This window comes from Bacillus rossius, chromosome 1 (genome assembly GCF_032445375.1).
Source record: "Bacillus rossius redtenbacheri isolate Brsri chromosome 1, Brsri_v3, whole genome shotgun sequence".
In the NCBI taxonomy this organism is placed as follows: Eukaryota; Metazoa; Arthropoda; class Insecta; order Phasmatodea; family Bacillidae; genus Bacillus; species Bacillus rossius.
The window spans coordinates 62,614,562-62,640,514 of record NC_086330.1 but is presented as its reverse complement, the minus strand read 5'-3'; the positions used below and the strand labels follow the sequence as shown (position 1 = coordinate 62,640,514).

The 25,953-nt window shown below is 34.1% G+C and overlaps 1 protein-coding gene across 3 annotated transcripts in view; it reads left to right on the top strand.

The window, feature by feature from the left end:
* Positions 1–25,953, top strand: part of LOC134536771 (dedicator of cytokinesis protein 9) — a 187,711-nt gene that overhangs the window by 95,275 nt on the left and 66,483 nt on the right. For 2 of the 3 annotated variants that reach the window (XM_063376696.1, XM_063376705.1), the window contains exons 16-18: positions 3,782–3,881; positions 7,965–8,150; positions 12,416–12,601. In XM_063376696.1, coding sequence (XP_063232766.1) covers positions 3,782–3,881; positions 7,965–8,150; positions 12,416–12,601 — 472 coding nt within the window. The remainder of the gene's footprint in view (positions 1–3,781; positions 3,882–7,964; positions 8,151–12,415; positions 12,602–25,953) is intronic. The other variant, XM_063376690.1, reaches the window with a different exon arrangement.

Genomic DNA, 25,953 nt, shown 5'->3' with positions numbered 1-25,953 from the left:
TTTTAAGACTGATAAAATCATTAGTTGTTAGTGCTAGGGTTTTCACAGGCACAAAAAAAATTAAGGATAGCTGGTAAAACTGAGGGAATGTAAATAGTTTCTTCAAAGCTCAAAAAATTCAAGGAAAATGACATTAACCTTGTTAGGAAACTATAATTAATCTGATAGTAGTGTGTTTCTTTAGTGTCTTAAAATCATTAATTATTTTAATCATAAAGTAATGTGTGGTTAATAATAGGAATCTGTTTTTACTGACAATTATCAAATGTAAGAAATTGTATCATTCACCTGGTCACAATCAAAAATGTATTATTTCAATATTATAACTCTAGGTAGCAGTGTTGGTTATAAAGTGTTAGCACACGTGATACTGATAACTGAAGAGAAAGTTTTTATAGTCAATACTACAATTTTAAGAAAGTTTGTGGAAAAGAGTTTTGATAGGTATGAGTATTGTAAGATATTTACATTATTTTGCAAGATAGATTTATGAGAGAAGTAAGTAAATTAAATACTGTTGAATATCTTATCAGTAAACATAAAAAAAAGATAATAGACAGTATTGCATCTGATCCTCTTGTCATGGAATGAATATATTCATTGAAAAGTGAATAGGCTGAATGCATTAGACATTTGAAAAGAATGTTTTGCTTAATGAAAAGACATTTTTTTTCTTTATTGTTGGAATATGGGTGAGAAGGTGCTTCGAATATTCATATCCTGTTACCTTTTGAGTCTACTTCTGCCTTTTTATCCAGCTCTTTACATTTCACCGACAACCTTAACATCTTCATTTTCTAAGTTGTCATTTGATTCTGGAGCAGTGTACTCTTTCCCCATGAGGATGAGTATCTGTCTCATTACAAAACATACATAGGGCTTGTAAAAATATTAGCAAAAAAATTTAGCTGGATAGTCAAGAAACACTAAAATTGTAATGACCTTGACAAGGCATTCAGTCATGTATTAAACAACAAAACAAACACAAACAGCAGCCACAAGTGCGCCCCAGTTCCAGATAGCAGTATTTGAAGCATTCTTAAAGAGATTTGTGTTCTCACAGGTTCTGTGCTTGCTAATAACTACTGCCTCCTAACTGGGTGATGGGTCTTAATCAAACCAGGCTGGCCACATGTGTTTATTGTGATTTACATTTCATGTTAACGTAAAAGAAGCAATGCTTAAAATCAGTGATGGTTTGAATCCACTATTTCTCAAATCCAAATCTTGAATTTGATTCTTAAAAAATCCAAATTTTTATTTCAAGATTTAGAAATAAGTTAATGTATGAGCAGCAATTCACAAACATGGGTGTTGAAAAAAACATTAAAACAAAAATATATTTATTTTTAGTGTAAAAATGCATATTTACATAAGGATATAAACAATTCTTTTTGTTGTTACAATTGTTACCTTAAGTTCTAAATGAACATTCCCAAAGCACTATAGCCAGTTGCAAATCCAAACGCTTTGATAGTTTGTGTAGAGTAAAATATTTAATAGTGTGTCTTATCCTGGAGTGCATTTTATTGGGCATTTACTCATTCCAATTTTTGCCATTGGCATTGTTCTAGTTTCGATGTGTTCTGTAGCCAGATACTATATGCCATAGAGCACAGTAGTTTATGACATCTTTGTAATGTAATAAAGCTTTTTTTAATGTAACTGAAACATTGTATTTTTTAAAGAAAAACTTGGAATGAGATTTTGGAAATTGGTTTTTCTTGTATTTCATCAAGGGCATTATCTGATATAATATTCCATTTTTTACTTAAAATGAGATGTAACTGAAAGATGCCATCTTCAAGGCCGGCATAACCAGGTCTGCCATCTGCCACTCTAGGCAAAAGTCACATTTGCCGTTCCTCCCATAACTAAGGTAACCACCTTTGCGAATTCAAATCACCGGACACCTTTTTCCCGCTCCTGACGCCCTAGGTGGTCACCTGACTTGCCTAATGGGTTCGCCAGCCCTGGCCGTCTTGGTTTCAGCCATTTTTGTAAAATTTTTTTTGTATAAATTAATACTAAAAATGTAGACTCTGTTAGAGCATAGCACATAATTAAATGAAATGCCATTTTATTTAAAGTGGCCTACTCCTACAAATAGTTTCTCCTGTGAAAAATATTTGGTTTTAGCATTTAATTATTTTTTTCTTTCAGAATGAGTAAGACTGTAATAATAACTTTCAATAAATACTGTTTTATGGTATAAGAAAAATCAACAAATAGCAAAATTTAAAATGTAATAAAACTTATAGTTAACAATGGTGTACAAAATAAGATTTTTAATGTTAACAAACCAGGTAGTATCCATCAGGTAAGTGATTGCCATTTATTCTGTCCTGCAATCTAAGCGTAAGATAATTTATAGTCCTCATCAACTACGCAGGTGCTAGTGTTTGATACATAGGCGTGTGCAGGACTTCAGTAGTGGTGGTGCCAGATTTCACAACAACCCTATCATTCACAGACCCCGAGCCTAAAGCGGGGGTTCTCCCCCGGAAAAATTTGGATTTGAAAGCGCAAAATGGTGCTATTTAAGGTGTTTCCGAACAAAAACATTAAATACACAGATGTAAAAATTTTAACATTTTTTATGACAAATTATGGCTTTGAACGTTTTAATCGCCAGGAAAACTACTATACTATTTACAGGTTTAAGCTTTGTTGAGCCATAAAGTAAATTGCACAAATTGTTTGCACGGAATTCATGCTGGTGGCTTTGAAAAACCGTACTTACATGTTTTCTGAAGACGCCAAATAAATGCTAGAAAAAACATTCTCAAATGTTCAGTTTTAAAATAAACAAATCAAGGGAGTTGGAGTTTTTGTAACATACCTCAAATATGTAAAATATTAAAATAATAAAAATACACAAATAAGAGTGGGCAAAAGTTTTAACTTTTGGAATACAACAAAAATGTTTTGTCAGCGACTGCATATAAGTCATCGAGTAATCCTTTTCGGGATCCGGCTTTTTAATTTTAATCACCCATTTATACATCATATAGACATATATATACAGAAATTAACGAACCATAACAACTGTCAACTAGTGAAAATAAAATAATTAATTAATGAGTGATCCACGTAACAAACACAGGCTGTACTCGTGTACTCATTAGAACAGTAAACTGATGAGTTAACAGTAAGAGTAAACACTACACAGTAGTGCTACCTGGCGGACAGCGGCTATTATTCCGTGCGCCTGCCGAGTGGAGTGAACAGTGGACACCGAGCGCGCATTCTATGTAATTCGAGGAGATCTAGGAGAAGTATTTACATTTCAGAAGTTTCGTAGCCGCGGCCAGCGTGTACAACACAAGTAATTGCTACCTGGCTTGTTTCCGTGTGTATAGTTGGTTCAATTAATAATTTATTGATATACTGATAGTGTTATGAGCACATATCTGTAACTCGACACAATTGGAAAACATATTTTGTTTTGGAAATAATATACGGTTTTTTGTAAGTATGTATTATTTCTGCGTGTATAAAACAAAATAACGTTAATCCTAATGGTGGTGCCAAGGCACCTGTGGCACCTACCGTGCGCACGCCTATGGTTTGATAATCTGAATTTCAACTCCTCATTTATATTTCTTCCAATCTTATTTCTCAAATATAATATATTTAATGACTTGATGATATTTGAATTTGATTGGTCCATCACTACTTATAATACATTTTCAGTGTGGTTCCACCAAATGTCAAAACTTAGTTTTCCATGGATGAAGTGACTTGTACTCATGGAAGCATACTTCATGTGATGTTCCAGGTTGAATGTGGAAGAGCAGTGCCTTCCCGTGTCTTCGAATCTTCCCGCCAGCTACCTCTCCGTCCAGCCCCTTGGGCTTGGCAAGGGGGTAATGACTGTTGTCAGTATTGCGCCCACTAATTTTCTCCTAACCTACTAATGTTTACTCTTTAGTCTCTTCTTAACCATTTAGGTGCTGTTATTGTAGATAAGGTCATGGTGGCTTCAGACAAGGAAAACAGGAAAAAAAAAAACCATTAGTAAAAAGTCAGAGCGAAAACCTGGAATTTTGATGTAATTGCAAAATGTTACCTTTGAAAGACTTAAGCCTGATAATTTATATTGTCTTTGCATATACTAAACACAATGTATACAAACACACAGATTGTTATTTAGTGGTTCTACTTCAGTATGTAAAAATTATTTGCGATTTAAATGATTATACCCACCCCTTGAAATAAAGCTGTTCGATTAGCATTGTTTTGAAGTAACAATGCTAATAAATTACTGCATTATTTGAAGTAGTGTGGTCATAGATTTGAAGTAGTGCTGTTTTCTTTTATGCAAATTTTTATTTCCGTGCACGCACAATGACAATGGCACTTGTGTATAGACCGTTTCACTCTTAGATTGCAGTACACGGCTTAGGGCGCACATTTAAAGTGGGGAGAAAAAGTGTGAACAATCCATTGTAACCCACTCTCTGCAATGTCATCGTAAGTTTGTTTATGGAAATTTCCGTTTGCCTTTCCTTTTTGGTTTTACTTTGCTAGGTATACATAGTGTACCATGCTGCTGCATTTCTGTCCTAATGGTGTAAATGGTTCATTTGAAACAGCCAGTTGCTTTGGAAGCTTCTTTGATTGCATTGTTCACACTTTTTTGAAAATAATAATGTCTGGTAATTTGTGAGAATGTTTTTTTTTTCCCCTTATAATTTTGAACGGATGTGTGATAGCGAAAAGATAATCTTACCTTTTTTTGAAGTAGACTAAATTTGACAAGTTTGAGTTCATCCGCAGCTCTGTAGTTCCAATAGTTCCCGAGATACAACACTTTAATCATTGGTCATTTGTATAGTAATAAATCATATACCAAGCAATTTAAGACGAAGGTAAGAAACTGAACAAAAATAATATACAAAATTATGATTTAATATAATGTTTTAACCTTTACCATTTTTCCACGTTCAACCGCAAATTAGTTAAAAAGCGTTCAATTTTTTTTATAATAAAAATCATATCTTTGAAGCTAATAAAGCTGTAAGTTATTTGTTATGATTCATAAACATGCAAAATATACAAACTCTTTTTTACAATTTGCTGAAGTTTTACTTTTTAAAAGTTGGAATATTGTAAATATAGTTTTAACATTTAAAAAAATAATATATTCTCTTCATATAAAACTTAATTTAAGATATTGGATTGGTTTGGTCAAGTGTAACTAATAACAACATTAAGAGTAATCCAAAAAAATTTGGGTAATACATAAAATTAATGAAGGATGGTTATTATGTTCAATAATCTTTAAAAACCAATGCTTATATGTGTAGTGTTCCTTCAGTGTTGTCTAATGTTTTTGCTAAATATTTTTTCTAGTGTCTATGTGTCTTCCACTAGTAACCCTCCAATTCCTAATACTGATATGGGCTTTGATTCTATACCTGTACCAACCATTTCTGAAGTTATGTCCTTTGGGGAATTAAGATCCTAAAAACATCAAAATGTAACCTGGTGGAATTCAGAATTTCATTTTGAAAGGTTGCTCCCATTTTCTAGCACAATTACTACAACATATTTTTAATACATGTTAAAAATCACAAGTGTTTCTGAGTAAATGGAAAATAGCCAAGGTATAATACCTATCCATAAAAACGGTTCAAAATTTAATGTTTCCAATTTATCATCCAATATCTCTACTTAATGGTTTTCCCAAGATTTTTGAAAAAAAATATGTCTATATTTCTAAATATTCATCTCAATAAGAGATTTTCTAGTAGTCAATGTGGCTTCAGAAGCTATTATTAATTACATTTCTCAATCCCATATATAACAAAGTATTTAATATAAGACATGTAGATGCCTGCTATTTTGATTTGGTCAAAGCCTTTGACACTGTTAACCACTCTTTATTACTTGAAAAGTTATCTCAGTTTGGTTTATGTGATAACTATTTAAATTGGTTTACCAGTTATTTGATAAATATGAGTTTTTTTGTATCTATAAATAATAATAATTCCTCTCTCTTCAATATTAGTTCTGTAGTTCCTCAAGGTGGCACTTTATCCCCTCGCCTTAATATATTTATTAATGATATCATCAGTTTCTTAAACTACTCCACCAGAGTTCTTTTTGCAGATGATTTGAAAATTTACAGGAAAATTAGTACTCCTAATGACTGCTTATTATTACATCATGATATTAAAATCAATAATCAATATTCTACTACCCGAAGAACTTAGGGCCTTATAAAATTCATCACTTTTTATGCTACTAATTCAGATTCTATTTTTTCCCTGTGTTATTTTATAATGAGATATACCTAAACTAGAATATTTCTGTATATCATTTGAAACAATATTAAATTTGACTGACAGCAATAAAATTTAAAACATTCAAAATTCAATAAGCGAATTAATTAATCTAAAGTGATTTACTTATTCCATCCTTACACCTCTCTCAGTTCGTAGAGACTACAATAAAATGCTCTTTATTCAAAATTTCTACAACTCTAAAATTCAGTGTAAGTTTATCCTTGGAAATTCTGGTTTGAGGGTACGTATCACAAAAAATAGTCGTTTAAAAGATCTACTTTATGTACAGTTAATAACAAAAATGACCTAATCCATAGACTGATTTCTAATTACAATAAATTCAATTTTTTAATTCTATCGGATGAATAAATTGAAATTTTGTAATTTTACTATCTAGTAGTAAATGCCTTAGTTAATAACTTAGTAAATAGTTATAACAGAGATTTGTTATTCTCTTTTCTTTATTATTTTGTGTTCTATATACTTAATAATGTTTGTTGTAGTATTATATTTATTGTAGTTGTTGTATTTGTTGTATGTGTTGTCACCGATAATATATGGTATTCTTGCCTTCGTGTGTTAGCCATGTGTTGTTCATACCTGCTAAGGTGCCGACGGGGGTGGGAGTCCATGTGTTTGTGGTGATAACCTTGTGTTTGTCTTGTGTATTTGTCGTGCCCACCATCCAAGTATGACTGTCGGTGGGCATATCACAATTTTAAATAAATAAATAAAAATACATTTAGCTATTTTCACTTATTCAACTTTCTCTGAAATATCACCTCTTATTTTTAATAGAGGGAAATATTATTTAAAAAATAATATATATATATATATTAAAACCATTAAATAAATAATGGTAAGATAAATTTTAAATATAATTTTATTATAATTAATTTGGATTTCAATTTGTGGTAAAAAGGAAAATACGGGATAAGTTTGATTTTTGTTTGGTTAACGAATATTGCCATATTTATGTAGTTTTGAATTTTTACATTGGAATTTGTTTGGGAAAAGAGGAGTGGGGTAAAAAATTAGGAGATTTTATTTAAATAATACTAAGCAAACTAAGAATCAACTAATACATTGGATAGTAAATTTGATATTTTACTCTTTATTTCAAATTTAGATGTCATTGTATAAAATATCCTCATATAATGGGAGGTGTTTGTAATACGACGAAATAATTTAATTATTCTGAGCATAGCTTCAACGATAGTAAACGAATGTGTTACTGTAAACTATGAAAAATAGTTAAAAAGAAATTCATGCATGTTCAACAATTTTTTTTAATTTGTCTACCAAACGAAATAAAAAGGAGTTAAGTGTGATTTCATCAAGATACAATATATACTCAAACACTCTAAAATATAAGTTTTAAAATCAGATACATGATCTATACTCAAAATTGAAAAGGCCTACACATACCCACTTTAAAAAATATCATTCATAAAACGTTTTGTTATGAAATAAATCTTTTGTGTACCATAAAAATATATTGTGTCTGTTTAAGTAAAAATGTTTAGAATTAATCACATACTTTTCTTTAAAACTGCCTTTTTCTTTCTCCTTTCGTTCAGCATCACTAACAGTTAATCAGCAGTCCTATTTTTCATCTTTGTGCAGCAGTGAAAACGGTTAACTGTGTTTTGTGCTGCCCTCCCCCCGCAGTACGCCGGGCCTGACGTGTCGTGGATCGATGGCCAGCGGCACATCTTCGGCGTGTGCCTCCAGCTGGTGTCGACGGTCGCCACCAAGGACCAGCACCTCCACAACTTGTTCTCTCACACGGAGAAGATGTTCGGCCCCAAGCCCTCCGCCCTGCCCTCCGAGTCTGAAACCTGCAAAATACTCAAGGTGATGTTCCTAGCTTATGATTAGAGACCCGGAAAATTCGCGGGTTCATTTCGTGTTACGCTGAAATTCAAATAATTATACCTTAGTGCTGCTTCTGTCATTGGTTCACTGTTAATCTGGAGGACTGAGGGACAATTAGTGACCCTCACTCATAGAAGTGTCGAATCACAGACCACCCAGTCAAGACGTCTCACAAGTCAGCAGCCAATTTACAGGTGGCATTTGCCCGAGTGTGTGGAGGATATTGGAGTCTATCCTGGAGGTCATTGAACCCACGAATTTTCCGGGTCTCTACTTATGATGTACTTCCTAACAATTTTTTTTTTTTTATTTATTTAGGCCATCAGAATGTTTATTTACGCTAGCTGTGTTACTCGGCTTAGCAAAGATATGCAAATATTTTTAATGGAGCAAATTTTCTTAACGATTCACTATAAAAAAAATTGATACCTAAATTTTTAAAATCCAACTAAGGAACCCTGTTATAAGGTTTTTCAAGGGGGCATAAGGGTAAAAAGATTATAAGCAGGACAATGTTATCAAGCAGGAAATATCAATTGAGCACTTGCCATTATTTGAACTTTTTACCAATGGACTCATCGAGCTATGTAAACATTTTAAATTTTCAAACCACTGATAGGTACACTCGATGCTTGAATTTGCTTAAGCAAACAAATTTGTATCTTAGTTGTGCTTCCAGCTTTTATTTTATTTATCTTTAAAGACATTGCCATATTTCTGTATAATTCTCTCAAGATTCGTGACGAAGACATTTAGAGTGGGAATGTCTATTTCTAATTACTTCGCCACAGAAAAGAGTGTAATTTTAGAATTCCTATGTACAAATAAAATAAATTAAACTCTTTATTAGCAATAGAAAACACTTTTTGCATAGCCATTATGGAATAGTTGGCAACTAAAATATTGTAGGGCTATGTACATACAACTGAAAACTCATTAGAATGGCAAGGAACGGAAGGATTTGTTATTTTATTCCCCCAGGAGGTGTCAACAGACACGTAACTACGAGCGTTATGTACCTTCAATACATTAATTACACAGCATTAGCTAATCAGCAAGCACTAACATGCAGCACTAGTGTTCTGGCACACTTGTATCTTGTTTTTGCATAAAGTTCTATTTGAACAATCTACATCTATGGTAAAACTTTGATAGTAAACAAAAACTTACGTTAAGTGTAAAGTAAATGTTTTAAAATGTTAAACTTCACATTGGAATAGTTTGGTTTTCAAAACTTTTTTTATGCATTTATTGAATGTTAGAAAGTTAACATTATTAGCAGGAAATGCACCATTTGTGAAACGTTACACGCAGGAAATAAATACATTGTCCTTATGGAGAAAATATCAGAACTTAAAACATATGAGGTTACAAGCAGAAAAACATTATAAACTGGATCATTATAACAGGGTTCTACTGTAATGTTTTTTGTATGTGTCCTTTATATTTTAATATAATGTTACAAGGATACTACAGGCGAGGCAAACAAGACAGGTCAGTAGGACCGGCACACCGGCCAACCTGCGAAGACCCCACCTTTTGGACAGGTAACGTCTGTCAGCTCGCCACGTGGTGATCTGATTAGAGCAGCACCATCAAAAGTTTGGCATATTTCCAAAGCTTCGTTTGTTTGAAGTGGCGTAGCTAGAACGTAATTGTTCTGGGAGCTGCGGGTGAGGATTTGACACTCCAAATGCCTGCGAGACCTTTTCAGAACAGAGCTGAAAGTTGTATAAGTGGCAAGGTTGACCTGTGAGGACAGTTAAGCGAAGAGGACAAGTGACCCCTTGGTGAGCAAAAGTGCACGATGAGTGACAGGTTTCGTTTGCGAAGATTGGTGCATCAGAGACCGAAGAATCCGGGTGTTGTATGTGAGGTGGACAAGTGATTAGTGCTTGTTTGTGTGTTGAGACAGAGATTCGCTGTAAGAGACGAGCAGTAGAGAGAGCCACTGTCGAGCCGAGATCCAGTGGGGAGAGTAAACTGTGGACTTGATGAAAGAGTGAAAATTTGAGAACTGACAGTTGTTATAATTTATAACTTAATAAATTGTGTAAATATGAATATCCTTTCGGACCTGTATCCTACTTGAGACAATATTTAACCAATAATGTGTCAATATGATGGCAAAAATTATCACAGAATGAGTGAATTAAGATATGAAAATTATGTTCACTTGAGAGACATATAAGATTATATGATACATAAGGGCATATCTCAAATGCATGTCCGCATCACGTACTGTTGCAACATGGTTATTTTGTTATTCTGTTACATTTCAATCGGCCTAAGAAGCATTAGAAAGCAGTCAATTTGGTTGTTTTTAATTTTTATAGTTACAAATATGTTATTGCTATATCTTGGGGAAATATTTATATTTTTTTCATTTAAATAAAAGGTAGTCTTTCTCTATCTGGAATATTATAATTTTATCTCAGTGAAATAATTTTTAATACTGATATTTCAGTTTTTAAGTTCACATCTTACAAAGAAACAAACAAACAAACTGTGACATAGCATAACTCCTGCCCTCTACTAATCACTTTAACTACTTATGTAATTATTTTGTTTAGGTTTTACAAACAGTTTGGATTTTTAAAAAATATATTATTGTTCTGTGGTTTTGTTTTGGTCTGTTAACGTACGTGTTGCGTTTGGACAAACTTCAAAGTTCCAGAAAGTTTGAAAAGAAAGGAAGACAGTAATGGGATACTCTAGCACCTTGAAGTAATTTTTTTTTATATATATCTAAGAAATTTGTGGCTGGAAATCCCATCGTGTAGGCACATGACTGCAATAGCTCAGAAGGGTTTGCTGGGTGCTTTTCAACCATTCAATCAAGAGCCATGATGTGGTGTGATGTGAATTTCCAGACATTCAGAGAACAATTTTCATCAACACACCTTCCCTATATGGTCATGTTTCTTGTTCTGTTTTGTGATTGGCCAGGGAGACCACGGGTTTGCCTCCCTTTATTTCTGACTTTGAAAGGAAGGCAACTGCGTGGTGCAAGTTAGTTGTTGCTTGATTGTTGCCGCGTGCGGTTGTGTCGTCGGCAACTCATGAAATCATCATGAGAACTCCAGGAAGGGATAAAGCCTGCTAGTCAGGGCCAAGCCACGCTTTAACTTTTTTTTTTCAGACTGTATTTAATTATAAATTTGGCCCCAGGCATCGGCATTGACCTAGGGTGACCGTTGTCACCTTCCGGGATATTTCCATGGGTCGACGTACCTAGTTAAGAAAACTTCACTAAAGGACTTAATTTTTTTACCTCAAGCTAGTACAATCAACTGGAACTGAAAAAATCAGACTCCTGCCGAAAATTTTAAACATCAAACATTAAACCTCCTTGCCTCCCAGGGACCTCTACAGCAATCATTAAAAAAATAAACTGCTAACTAGCAAGCTATGACCTTAGGCCACACATATACATTTAGAATCACAGTTCCATTGAGTGAGTGTTTTTGTTATTTTTTCTTCAATCGGACACAACTTGTAAAGGACGTGTAAATTTGCAAAATCGTGAGAAGACTAAATTGTTCCCAAATTAATTTCAACTTTTTTATTTAAGAATCACCATTAACAGTTTTGAGTCATTTAACAGTCATTAACAGAAATTAACACCAGACTACCTGCAACTTCAGATGAAATATTTTGACAAGTGTTTATGTATGTGCAAGGTAAGATCATTATCTTAGTCGGGCACAGTTGTGAATTGTCACAAAAAAATAATGACATGAAAATTTAATAACTCAACATGGTATATAATGCTCAGTCTCATATGCCTTGTTGATTTGTTTTATCATTAATTTTATTTAAGAGTTATTTCTAAAATTCTAACTTGATACCTCCTGTGCGTTTGTTGTTCTGCCATAAATATTTTCAACAGATATTCACTTAATGTAATATAATGGGTGTAAAGAGTCGTGCAAGTGATGAATACGAAGAACTGCACACCTTTTTACACCTATGATATTACACTATGTGAATATCGGTTTAAAAAATGTGGGGCAGAACCAATGCAAGGGAAGTATTAAGTTAAAATTTTAGAAATAGCCTGTAAAATAAAGTAATGGCGAAAAAACTAACAAATCAACATGGTTTGTGAAGCCGAGCCTCAAGGAAGAATGTTGTGGATTTTCACCACCTATTGATTTTGTCTACTGTATGGATGGGAACACCAGTGACAGGATTCCTCTGCTTTGCGACACGAGTACATTTTTAATTGAAAAATGTTTCAGGCTGCTCATGCAATGCAGCTTCCCAGTTGCATCACCTTCCTCCCGACGCTGCTGAACCACCTCTTCTCTCTGCTTGTGACGACGACCAGCGAAGAAGTGGGTCTGAATGTCATCAGGGTGCTCATCCACGTCATCCACTTGATTCACGAGGCCGGCCGGAAGAGTATCCTGCAAACATACGTCAAGGTACGACACTTTGGTCCTGTATTATTGTTTACCATTGCACAGCACAGTTCCTTTGCACTAGGGATGGGTCGGTACCGGTTCTCAGTTCCTACGGTTCTCAGCATTTTAACCGGCACCGAGAACCGCAGCTAAAAAGTCGGTACTGGTACCGGTACCGGCAGTATAGCAAAACCCTTTACGAAAATAGCCCTTCACTACAACTTAACTGCAGCATGAAATGGCTCAACTCACGTTCAATTCACATATGAATTATTTTTTTGGACTTCTGTGGAATAATATTCATCTCTAACTATAAAATAAATTACACGTTAAATATTTAATGTTCTCGTCACATCTGTAAACAAAGTACGTTATACAAACAAAACATAACATAACAGTTGAAGGTGCCATAGATGTATGTAGTTCATAGATGTGTGCAACTCTATAACGTGCCTCACCAGAGATGTGAGAACAGAAAGACGCCATGTTTGTTTCAATTTGTTTTTAAAATAGGTAGTTAATTGAGTCGTTGACACGTAAGGGTGACTTGTGTATAAAGAACAATTAAAAGTGCAAAATTCCACAGAATATTTGTTTAATAGAATTAATGATTGATTTAAAATTCTCCATAATAATTTTCGGCATTCTAAAATTTTAGGCTTTTTTTGCAGTGCTTTGGACTGTAAGTTCACTGCATCTGCAGCCATCTAGGGTAATGGCTAGTAACTTTCTCTTTTAGGTAAACGGGATTGCTTTGAAGGGGGAAGTTTTTTTTTTTAGTAAAGTGGTGTATGGATGTGTAGATGTATTTTTCTATTGGCTGGTCAAACGAAATGCTTGTTAACACTTCTAAAGTATAATTATTCTGGCCAAATAGAGCAAATTGTGAAAGAAATGGCATCAGAAGTGTGGCAATAATTTACTGTTGACTGTGCAAACAAACTGAATTCAATGTAGGCAATAAGTTTGATGGACAATTTAATATTTTAATTCATTGAAAGTTCACCATCATTGCATATATTTCCATTATTGTAACATTTTCTTTTTATTCCTATGTTTTAAAGGAGGGTGTATGTAGATTTCTTGAGGTAATTACTAGATTGATATACGTAGTCAATTTTAGTTTTATTAAGTGTTCTCTATATTATTTCGAATTAATTTTTTTATTAATACATATTACATTTTTAATAGGTTGGTGTGTTTACTGTAGCTTGAAACAGTGCTTTTTTTGTAGCCAAAACAATAAATTGTTTATTAGGTACTTAAAACACGTCATAAATAATGTGTGAATAATATTTATTTTATTGTTTAAGTCAGAACCGAGAACCGAGAACCAATTTTTAAGAACCGGTACCGAACCGAGAACCGGGAAAAAACAGGAATTGACCCATCACTACTTTGCACAGAAGCAATCACATTTCATCCTGGAGTACAACGCATTCACTTGCAATATAGTAGATCATATCCACGAGATTGTCCACACACAAGTCACCACACCTGTCCAACATCCCACAGCCAAAGTCATGTTTGCGGCACACCCGTCATCCTTCACAACGTTTCAGTCATATTCCGCATGGGACTAACTCTAATAAAAAAATGTATAGACATAATGTTGCCTGGTAATGGTATCTTTCAATGGTCTGTACCACTTACAATTCAAAAGTATAATTTGTTCATACACACTATTTTTAACCTTTTTGATAGTGTTTATACACAACAATTATCATATTCACTTGTAATTATAAATGATCTAACAAAATTTAATCTGAACTGCTTCAACATGTTTTTATAAATTTTGTCCTTTGGATAGCGCCTATTTGTCCACCAATAATGTACAAAATTTACTCTATTCTAAGATTTAACCTTTCTGTGATTAATTTTACTCCTAAAATATGATTTATTGTATATTTCCTGTATTAAGCTTGGGTATTGTGCTCAAAAGTATTGTTTTTCTATAACAGGGCAATCAAACTGAAAAATACAAATGACACTCAGTATTGGCAGCAAACAAACTGCCTGTCATGTAAGCTCGTATTATTGCCTTTTCAGTTTGTGCGATTTCATTTTGACATCAGGTATTGTATGTACTATTATTAAACAGTAGTGTGCAAGTTTTATTATTTAAGTTTTAATATTTTATGTACATTTCTTGGATTACTTTTCCGTGATGAGAAATATTTTAAATTTGAGGTTGTGGCAGATGATCTTACTTTGATGTCTTGGAATGTAAAATATAATTGAATCTATTGAAATCTTCAGATGCAGTTTTACTTAGTTTATGTTTTTTCTTGTCCTTGATTAATCTCATTTTACCATATATAAAAGTTAATTTTGTAAACTGATGCTGACTTTCTGAAAATTATATCAACAAGTTTTGAACCAAACCCAAGCCAAGGTTCAGTTCAGTTAGAAATTTTAAAATATTACTAGACATCTGTGAATTGTGATTTTTCAGTTCGAATCGAATTCGAATCGAATTTCAAAAAAATTCACGAGTTTCTAATTTTTTTCGAATCGAATTTGAGAATATAAAAAGAAAATTGAAAATAAAAATTATTAAAAAAGCGGGAAAGTGAAAATAAAGGGAAGACCATAAAAAGTATCACAGTTTACCTTATTTAGCATGTTTGACTTTCAAGGATAAAAATATTAATAAAAATATCACAGCATAAGGAAGTTGTACAAAAAAAATAACAGATTTACCGTTTTTATCACTTAAGCATCGCACATTTTATTCTAAAATCAAGTTTGAAAATTAGGGGTTTGACCGTGGGTGCTACTATTATGCAAAAAAAACAAAACATGTAAAGTAATTCATAAAAACAAAACCTATTAATGGAAAGTACGTTTATTTAAAAAATAAAAAGTAGACTTTGCGAGAGCACGCCAAATAATTTAAATTAATGATTGATGCAATAAAACCATTTTATTCAACGTAAAAAAAAAAAAGAAACCCGTAACAAGAACGTTCTTTGTAACTATACGCATAACGATCGTTCCTGACAGAGCGCGCGCGTGCATGTAGTCTGCGAGCTATCGATAATCATCTTCGACTACGTGCGCGCACTCTATACGGTAATACAGGAATCAACACAACCAAACTGGTGCTGCTTACGTTTTATAAGCGGTATAAAGCGACTCCCGAGACGTTAAAGATGAAGTTTATAACTTTTAAAAACGTCTTTAAAACATGATTTACACATCAGATTTCTTTGTAAAGGATTAATTAAGTTAGTATGCAGTTTTATCAGAACGAACGGCGTAAAATGCGTAAAGCAATAGGCGCGTGCATGCAGTCTGCGAGCTATCGATATCTATCTTCGACTACGTGCGCGCACTCTATACAGTAATACAGGAATCAACACAACCAAACTGGCGCTGCTTACGTTTTATAAGTGGTATCAACGAGCATACAAGCATTCTGAAAGAGTGGAAACTTCTATGTTAAACGCGTGTCTTGATAAGCAGTTTGCTATGGAGCGTCTGCAGCGAAGTGTTCGGTCCCGCGGACAAAATAAGAACTAGTAACTCGCGCATGCGCACTAGGAAGACATTGCGCATGCGCACTAGGAAGCAGTCACGCACGCACGCACTCACTCTCCTCCTTCCCCCCCCCCCCCCCCCTCCAATTTTTTCCGCTAATGTTTGTTTTCTTTTGAGCGGAGTAACATAACCAAGAAAACTTTTTTTTAAATATTTACATTAAAGCATAATGCATGTTGTTTTTGTATTAGCTCTGTTTGTAATATAAATATATGTGCCGCTCATCTTGCGTATTCTCATATTTAGGTGTCTTAATGCATTCGTTTGTAATCTTTAAGATGGATATTTGTGACATGTAGCATGATTTAATGCCACCGCCGAACATTAAAATTTCAATGAAGTAAGTGAAACCCTGATTATCCGTTTTCCAATGGACCATGAGTAAAAAACGGATAATCCAGGAAATCCTACAATGTGGGAACACACTCTAAAGTTACCAAATGCACAATGTATGTACTATTGTAAAAACTTTCAGTGAATCAGTTAGGTATTTCCATAAACTGACACCAGCAGCACACTGTATATACACTTTTCATGGGGACAAAGTAAAAAAGTGTAAAAAGCGGGAAAGTGTAAATAAAGGGAAAAGTAAGAAATACGTTAAAGTTAATTAAAATACAGTCGCATCCTGCAGCGTTCATAACAAATGCGGGCTACATTACACATACGCATTGCACCACAGTAAAAAAAATTTAAATAAAAGGGCCGCAAATTGGACATTTACCGTCAATAGCGCGCCGTGCGCGGAGATAGGTCATCGTACTCAATCAGCTGTTATGGCGCGACGTACCCGCCGGCTGGCTCTCTGTTGTCTGAGCTGCGCATGCGCAGTATAACTCACTCAACGCTCCGCCCAGACTCGTGACGTTCCATCAGCAGTCAGCCAATAGATGCGAGCTTAGCGGAAAAAAATATAAGCTCCACCTCCCGTGTACCAGTTTTGTCCAGCTCTAATACCAGTTTATTGGTATACGCACCAGTTTTCTCGCTGCCGTGACGTGTTCAAGTTTACGTTCACCTTGATTTCTTGATACCAATAATTAATTATTTACGATCCCCAGATATAAATGGTTAGTTTAAAAAATATGCGTCAACTGTACAATACTTCCGAAATTATAAAATACGTTTAAAACAGTTACCAAGACTCCGCTCATTTTATCTAGTGAGGTTTATGTCTCGTACCAGTATTTCGGCTAAGTTGTGACATAAATATAGTAACAGAACGTTTATACATTCGTGAGTTTACGTTTTTCCCGAGTACATTTTAGATTGCCTCCTGCTATAATTACTCGGACTTTTACACGCCTAGGCTTAAATTATTATATGTTTAGAAATAAAAGCAACTTTTCATGTTATAAAATATGTTTATTTTGCGATTTAAAATGTTCACTGCCGACTATAAAAGTTACGTTTTTCACAATGTTTTTAGGCCTACTATCGTTGTTACGTGATGTAAATAGCGGGATGGATTAGATTTTTGAGACGTAATTCGCGTGAAAGTATTGTATTGGATTAAATGGGAACCAAACGGGACCTGAAGAATATAGTGCAAATAACGGGAAAACGTAAATAACGGTAACGTAAATAAGGGGTTTCACTACTTGCTTAATTTTTTTTAAATGAACAAAATGTGCCATCCACTGGGATGTTTGATGCCCGAACTTGCTGGAACCAAGAAAACAAAACTTTCTCAAGCTCACTGTATTTCGACTGTCTTGCCATTTTCCGTTTTTTTGAAGACTGGCCGAACTGACTTGCTTGTTTCCGAATCTCATTTCTTCTAGCGAAGATAGAATTAAGAGTCGATGGAGGAATACCATAGCGCTTTGCCAAATCAACCCGTTTTTCGCCTGGAGTTTTTTCAACGGCATTTATAATTTCTAAACGCTCTTTAATGGTTTTAACCACTTTTGTAGGCCGATACATATCAATGAACCTTTACAAATTTCACACGTGCATTAGAGTTAAATGCGTAAAGCTAATTTACCGTAAACAAAGAAAATCTCGCGCATATACGGCCGGCCACGGAAACGCTAGGATGAACAATTTCGTCTATGTTTCTCGCAGGATTTCACTGCCGCTAAATAGAAACGTGTTTACGTTGGGCTAGTATGTACAGTATATCGACCACGGTTATATTTTTGTGTCGATTATCGCACAAAGCAAGAACTATCGTGCGAGCGTTAGCTTTCGTCTGTTGTTTTATCGAAGTTGGTGAACCTGTTAGCAACAGCGTCATGCTCACTTTATTCGTTTTCTTTTAGTAATGGCCGCCATATGTAAATATTGGTATTGCGTGTCGTGTAGACACGTGTAAACTGGAATATTTCTCGGGAATTTGAATGTGAAATCGGTAAAAAGCCTGTAAAGTTCAACCCGTTAAACCGGGTTAAAAAATATTCGTAAACGATGGAAACGGGATTTTTTTAACATTGTTCTTGCGGGATTTTTTCGGGACCACGGACATTAAAACCGGGAAATTCTACAATGCGGGAACGAATAAACTAGGTTTCACTATACAATCAGGGCACACTGTGTAACTTTATTTCGTTAACATATTTAGAATAGCATACCTTTACTGTAATAATTACAAGATTCGAATGAAAATAACCTGCTTCAAGAATGAAATTGTTATGAAATAATAGCAGAAATGCAATTATTTAATATTTATAGGGGCAGAATACTCTATTCCCAGTATAACACTTAAGACAAGTTGACTTTGAAGGTTAATACACAACATAACCTAGCACATCAAAATATTTTATATAATATGAAACACTAAATTCATTCATATTTTCTTTGAACACATAGGTTAACATAATAACCATGCTGAAGTATGCAGCTGTGTGGAATCTTCACACAGCTGCTGGAGAGGGAACTGGAGGTGGTGCAGAGTAGAGCAGCTAGGTGGGTGAAGGGTAAGTGGAAGAGAACAGACAGTAATGAAAAGTGAGAGTATAGTCCAACAGAGATGATGAAAGACATGGGGTGGGAGAAGGAGAGGCTAATTAGGATGTACAAAATGCTGAGTGGAGTATGAGCTAGGGAGACGAGTTACGATGGGAATGCCTAGGAGTAGGAGGGAAAATACTAGGAAGGTTTTTATTAAACGAAGAATAACGGAAACGAAAAAGAATGGTATGGTTATGAGAATGATAGGGGAACGGAATATGTTGGAAGAGAAGTGTGTGTTCGATAAGAGAGTGGCTCAGTTCAGGAGAAGAGTGACAAGTATGGGGAGTGCTTGCCACCAGGTTTTTGCCCAATTGCAGCAAAATATGTATTATATATTATTAAACTAAAAAATATTTGTGTCTGTGCACTGCTATTTGCACTTGAAAACAATATTTTTTAGAACAAAAATTAGGTACCAATATTCTGCTTGTCAGGGTAAACTACAGGAATATCATAAAAGGAAATTAAATTAATTGAAAAGTTTTAATAGGCTTCAAGCAAATATATAGAAATTTTATTTACATAACAAACATGTACAGCATAAGAAATTCACAGATATATTTGTGCAGCACCATGAAGTCACAAATGCAGCTAAATTGATAAGACAAAATACAAAAATTCATAGTCTGATAGCAAGACTCTCAAATACATTAGCACAAGTAAATAATGTATCAAAAATTCCAAATAAACATAAATAAATAATTAAATTATAAGAATATTCATGTGAAAAATAATAAAAATCCATACTAGGTCACCATGACCTAGAAACATAAAGGTTATCAGCTGACATCCTACATTACTGAAAAATACATTGCAAGAATATTCCACAAAGCTGGGGATTAACACGGTGAAGAATGATTAACGCAAAGCTTCTATAGACAATAAAACAAGGAGGACTATCTGAAATTATAATTTTATTCTAATGTTTAGGGAAAACTAATGATATTAATTTTTTTTATTTATTTTTAATCAACCTGCAGATCCCCACATGAGCCAACAGCTCAAGGGATATAGGCCTTGTCACATTATAAACAAAAATTAAACATAATTAAAATTGCGATAAAATAAACAAGTTTACAATTATAATGAATTTTGCTAATTTACACTCTCGAAAAATAATCACAAATTTTACAATTTTCACAATTTACACAATACAGCAAACAGTACATATTTATCATTTAATATACTCTGAATCATTTATAGGATGTCCTATTAATTATATAGCAAATTACATATTGTTTACATAGTCATTACGAAGAGTTTATTTCACCAGCTAAATAAATATTTTTTTTTTCCTTTGATGTATTCTCTTAACAACTTTTTTGAATTCGTTAAAATTTTGTAGTAATATAACTTCTTTAGGTAGTTTATTAAATAGTGTTATACCTCTATGTTGTAGCCTACTCCTTTTGAAAATAAAGTTGTGTTGTGGAATTTTGGTTTCAGTTTATAGTTATATCTTGTGATATATGGTCCAGTATGTTCAGATTATACAAAATTATTTATATTAGCTTTTACAAATAAGAGCAAACTATAAATATATTCCGAAAAAAAAAGGGAATATATTCAACTCAGTAAATAAAGGTTTACATGAGGCTCTTGTATCAGCTAAACATATAATACGTATGGCTTTTTTTTGCAATATAAAGATTTTAATACTATTACTACAATTACCCCATATTTCAGTACCATATATATAATGTGTGTGTGAAAAAGTGCAAAGTATGCAGTTCGTAGAGAATTTCTGTCTATAATTTGCCTAAGAATTCTGAGGGCGTAGCAAGCTTTACTTAATTTATGGATAGTTTGATTGATATGTTCATTCCATTTTAATTTATCATCAATATGTAAGCCCAAGAATTTAGTTCATTCAGTTTGACTTATCGCTTGATCATGAAATTTAGATAATACTTGATCCAGCAGTCTTTTATTACCAAATTTAATACATTTTGTTTTATTTATAATAACTTTCCACATTTATAGTCATACACAATTTTGTCCTTTATCCCGAAAAACTCTCGTACCTCCAATCTGGCCACCATTCTTCAAATACTTCTACTATATTGCTAAATTATACTGGTACTCATTGGTTCTAGATTTATTGTGGGGAAGTAAAATATTTCCTGCAATGAGAAATACATTAAATTTGTTTGTCAACATTTACAGTATGTTATGTGACACAAAATTAAGTCTTTAACATAACTTACTAACACAAAATACAAGCCTTACTATAATTTGGTTAGACTTGGGAAGTTTAAATATGAAGGCAGGCCCCCTTGCTACTGCCTGTCACAAATGTATTAATTAAACTAGTCATGTTTTAGTATCTTCATTTTTCTCATGTCTGCTCTTTCCTTTTACAACGTTTTAAACTCTCTGTTTCTTCTAGTACACCACCACCGAAGAGAGACATAGATCACTGAATCCACAATTGCACCACAAATCTTTTCACAGTGTAATGGACAAACCGTACAAAGCCAATCCCAATTTAGTGTCTTGTTCACTGCTCTCAAGAGATGATATCTCACGTGATTCTTGTGTGCCACCTGTGGAATTACGTTCTCAAGAGTTTCCACAATGGCCCCTACACAATGTATCATTGCCTCTGACGGGTATGTCAGGGCTGCATTTTTGTCTGAAAACTCTCTGAACATAATACCATTATGTACATTAGCATCTGGAGCAGATGCCAACAATGCCAACTTACAATCTGCACATGTGCTCCCAGTCAAAACTCTTCTAGCAATGCTGCCACAAACATACGCCAGAGAAAATGTACCACTGCCAATATCAAGAATAAATGTATCCTCTTCTAGAACAGACGGCTGTTGAATATTGATGGTTGATGATGATGATGATGATGATGATGATGATGATGATGATGATGATGTAGCATTAGCGGGTGTGGTTACAAAATTTTGCAGGTCATTGAGTAACTCTCCAGTTTCGACCTCTTCTTCACAATTGGATCGCTTTACATCAACAAACGCAAGACCATTCACCATTGATGTTTTTAGAGCACCAATAAACTGTGGCACAGTTGGATTGACATTGGACCCACAGTTGGAGCGTATCGATCCAAACAAATGTTCAATGGAATCCTGGTTAACGGACCTTGGCTGCAAGTACGAGAGACCTATTTCCTTTAACCGTTTCCACAACAACTTCATTCCTGCCAGTGTAGTAATCCATCCATTCAGACATGGAGGATGGAAATATTTGACATTACCACTAACCTTTGCCTCAATGTAAGCACTCTTTTCCACTTTCCACTGTCTGATTTCACTGATGGCTTCATCCCAAAATTTGAGGTGCATGTTTTCTCTCTCTTTGCGAATCTGGCACCTGACACCATCAGCACCTTGGGGCCGAGCTGAAGTACCATTGACACTATCAAACAGCTTATTGCAGAAGTGTGCAAAATGAGTGGTTCCAAGTGCAGTGGAATCCAATGAACCTGCAAATAACAAACAGGCTACATTTTAAGAAAATTTGCATGTATACCTATAATACTGTAATTCAGTCAAATATTACACATATAATATTAAAAATTAATTATCAAAAAATTACTTCTAGTAAATAAGTAATTTTGCATTTCAAATTATATGTTAAATTTTATGTTGAATGACATGTGACTGGATGATGTGACATCTACTCTTCAGTGATGCCAAATTGTAAGCATTGGTATCAATTCAAACAAGTGGTCTTGTGAAAATTTATTTCCTTGAGTACCAAAACATCAAAATTGTAACTTTATTTAATTGTATCAGACAGATAAGATAAACATAAAATGCATTAATATGATTTATATTTCATTAAGAAATAAGTATAGTACATTAGTAGTGTTTCATAGGATACATACTGGAATTGCTACTCGTAAATAATGTGCCTGCTTTTCTGCTCTAAGCTAACTTTAAAAAAAATTCAAATTCAAATAAATTTCTATAAATTATATTATGTATTTCTAAATATATTATTCCAAACACTTACCCGCAGACACAAGGCTGTTTATTGCAGCAGCAACTGTGTGGCTCAGAATTTGAGCTGCTAGTGAAACTTTCATGGCCAGACGTCCTTTCGGCTCCATGTGACTATCAGTCAGCTTGTGCATCAGTCTGAAAATTGCCTGCGAATGATCAATAGCATATGCTTCACAAATGACTAGCCATGAAGCCACACAATCAGCATCTTCACCACCAATCTTCATCTTTAAATGAATGCGATGCTTGAGTAACGTATTTTGCAGACATTTCAAAAGATGTGGAGTGTCAAACAAAGTTATCACTAAAGAATTCCCAAACTGAAAGTACGGCTTTTCTTCTGTCGAACCCAGTAATTTCAGTGCCCGTGTGTTGTTTGAGCCCATGTCACACACTGTTGCAACAACATTCAAACCAATCTTCTGGCAAGATTCGAGGACAGACAGCAATATTTTTACCAACTTATCTGAACTTAAACTACCTGTTGTTATGTAAAATGCCACGGGTTGTTTCCACTTCTTGTAGAGACCTTTAACCATGAAAACAAGTGCATGATTTCCCACTTCATCAGAAGTTCCAAGTGAACCCAAATCCTCAAAACCCATCACTTTGTCGGTTCTGCTGGTATATTCCAAATGTTGACGGAGAGACATCTCATCAAATGCCAACAAACAAGTACTCTCAAATTTGTTCATGCCAGACACAGTCTTTTTCAATGATTCAAAAATGTGGTAATTAATTCCAGGTTCGAAAATTATTTTAGCCATCATGTTCGTTAAGGTTTTCTTGCTTGGCAGTGCAAACATTGTAGACAACAACGAATAACATCTGGGTGACCGCTTGTACAAAGCTAACGCCATAACTTTATCTGACAGCTGCCATCGTCTACCTTTAGGTTTTTTCTTGCTACACAGCACTTGAGATGCAAGAAAACTTGCTGATGCTCCAGACATGGACTTCGAAAGTTCATCCACAATTCTTACAACATCAGTACCTGGAGTGCATAGTTCACTGAGAGTCATATTCTGGTCACATTTCTTTTTCAAGCGCTTTAAAGAACGCTCCTTCTTGGCCACTAATTGTATCAATTTCCTTTTCTTTGGTGTTATTTCTGTGTCTACAGAAAATTCTAATAGCTTCAAAATTCTGCTTCTGCTTCTTACTTTCTTTCCTTCCGAACATTTACGGATACGAGTAGATGTTGCAGGAGATTCATTATTATGTGGGCTTAAACCACCAAACAGACTCACTGGTTTCAACTTAGGAGTAGATGACAGTACACATGCATTATCAAGTGTAACAGGTGAGGAATTTCCAATACCAGTTATTTCCAGTGCTGACAGTTCATTGCTGCAAGGTGTGACACACAGGATGTCCACAGTCTTGGAATATGTGTGATCACTGTTTACACTTGTGCAACTTAAAGGCTGATCCTGAAGAATTTCCACACAATTTCCTTCTGGAAAATGTTCAACATATTCTTGTAACTCTCCACTTGCACTGTGTGAAAGCAGAGAGGTCTCAGTCTTGCCTGTAGATGTTTGATCACCAGATTCTTCCCTTAATGGTAACACACCCCCATTAACAGCCTTGACTGTTGGTATTGCTCCTCGAGCCAGCAGCAGCTTGTCAGAATCCTGAAACTGATGCTCGTCAAAATGGAGGTCACACAAATAGGCATGCGTAGCACTTAGGGTGGTGCATCCCGAAAAATCAGCCCATATCTGATACCTAAAACAGAAAAATAAAATTCATACATTAGAGAAAGATTGAATCTAGTGGTCAAATTACTACGCTACACTGACATTAAGATTATGAAACCACAAAACACGAAATATTAACAGGTTAACTTAAGAATAGGGAACAGGTGACAATTTGCTTTGCTGTTTATGTTTACAAGAATGTTTAATTTCAAAAATTGTTATAGAAATATTATTATGAATTACTCCACTAAATTTTTATTATTTATATTTTGTCAAAAAACAGTTTTTCTTTCAGTTGCTTATATGAAATTGGTGGTCATGACAGTTACTGGTATGATGATAAGTCATGATGTTGGCTTGTTTACATTTTCATGACTGTCGCCTGTCCCCTATCTTAATCCCGTATGGTATATATTTCTCCTTACTATGTCAAGGATTTCAGTCAACATTGCAATAAAAATGATGATTAAATTTAATGTTATACTTGTATGGATACAACCCAAAGAAAAAAACCATACGATGGTGTAATCTCTATCTTAATACTTAGTAATCATCTGTTTGTGTCATGCTTTACTTCTAATATTTCACTATTTATGATGTAATTAAAAATAAAAAAAACTAAACTTAAATAAATTATATTTATTTTTTGTTCTGTTGATCCCACATTGTGTTAACAATCCGGGATGTAGTACATGTCAAGTTTAACATGTAAGTTACATATATAAAATGTATGTATACACATAAAGCATGTTAATTTTGAATGAAAAATATATAACAGGTTATATAATGCAACTGTATAAAAGATACACAAGTTAAAGTTAATTTTAGATAATTACTTACAGCAAAACACTTTTAACTTTATGCAAAACATGGAGCTGCAATCAGATCTCTATTTTTAATTACTTTACCATTTATTTCTAATTCATTTACTTCATTTTCAGGTTTAAAGTTCCAACCCAATTCAGAGTTGATTATTTTATATGTGGTTTCAGCCACAAATAAGTAATACATATTTACATAGTATATAATTATAATTGGGAAAGTCTAACTATAAGAATAAACAAAACATCACTAGTTATTAGATCTTACCTAGCTCTTTCAGCATCTGTCCTCCCGCGTGGAAATCGGTAAAATCGCCGGTCATGAGGCTGCGATGTACAACCACTTGCTGCACATTTTCTACCATATGCAT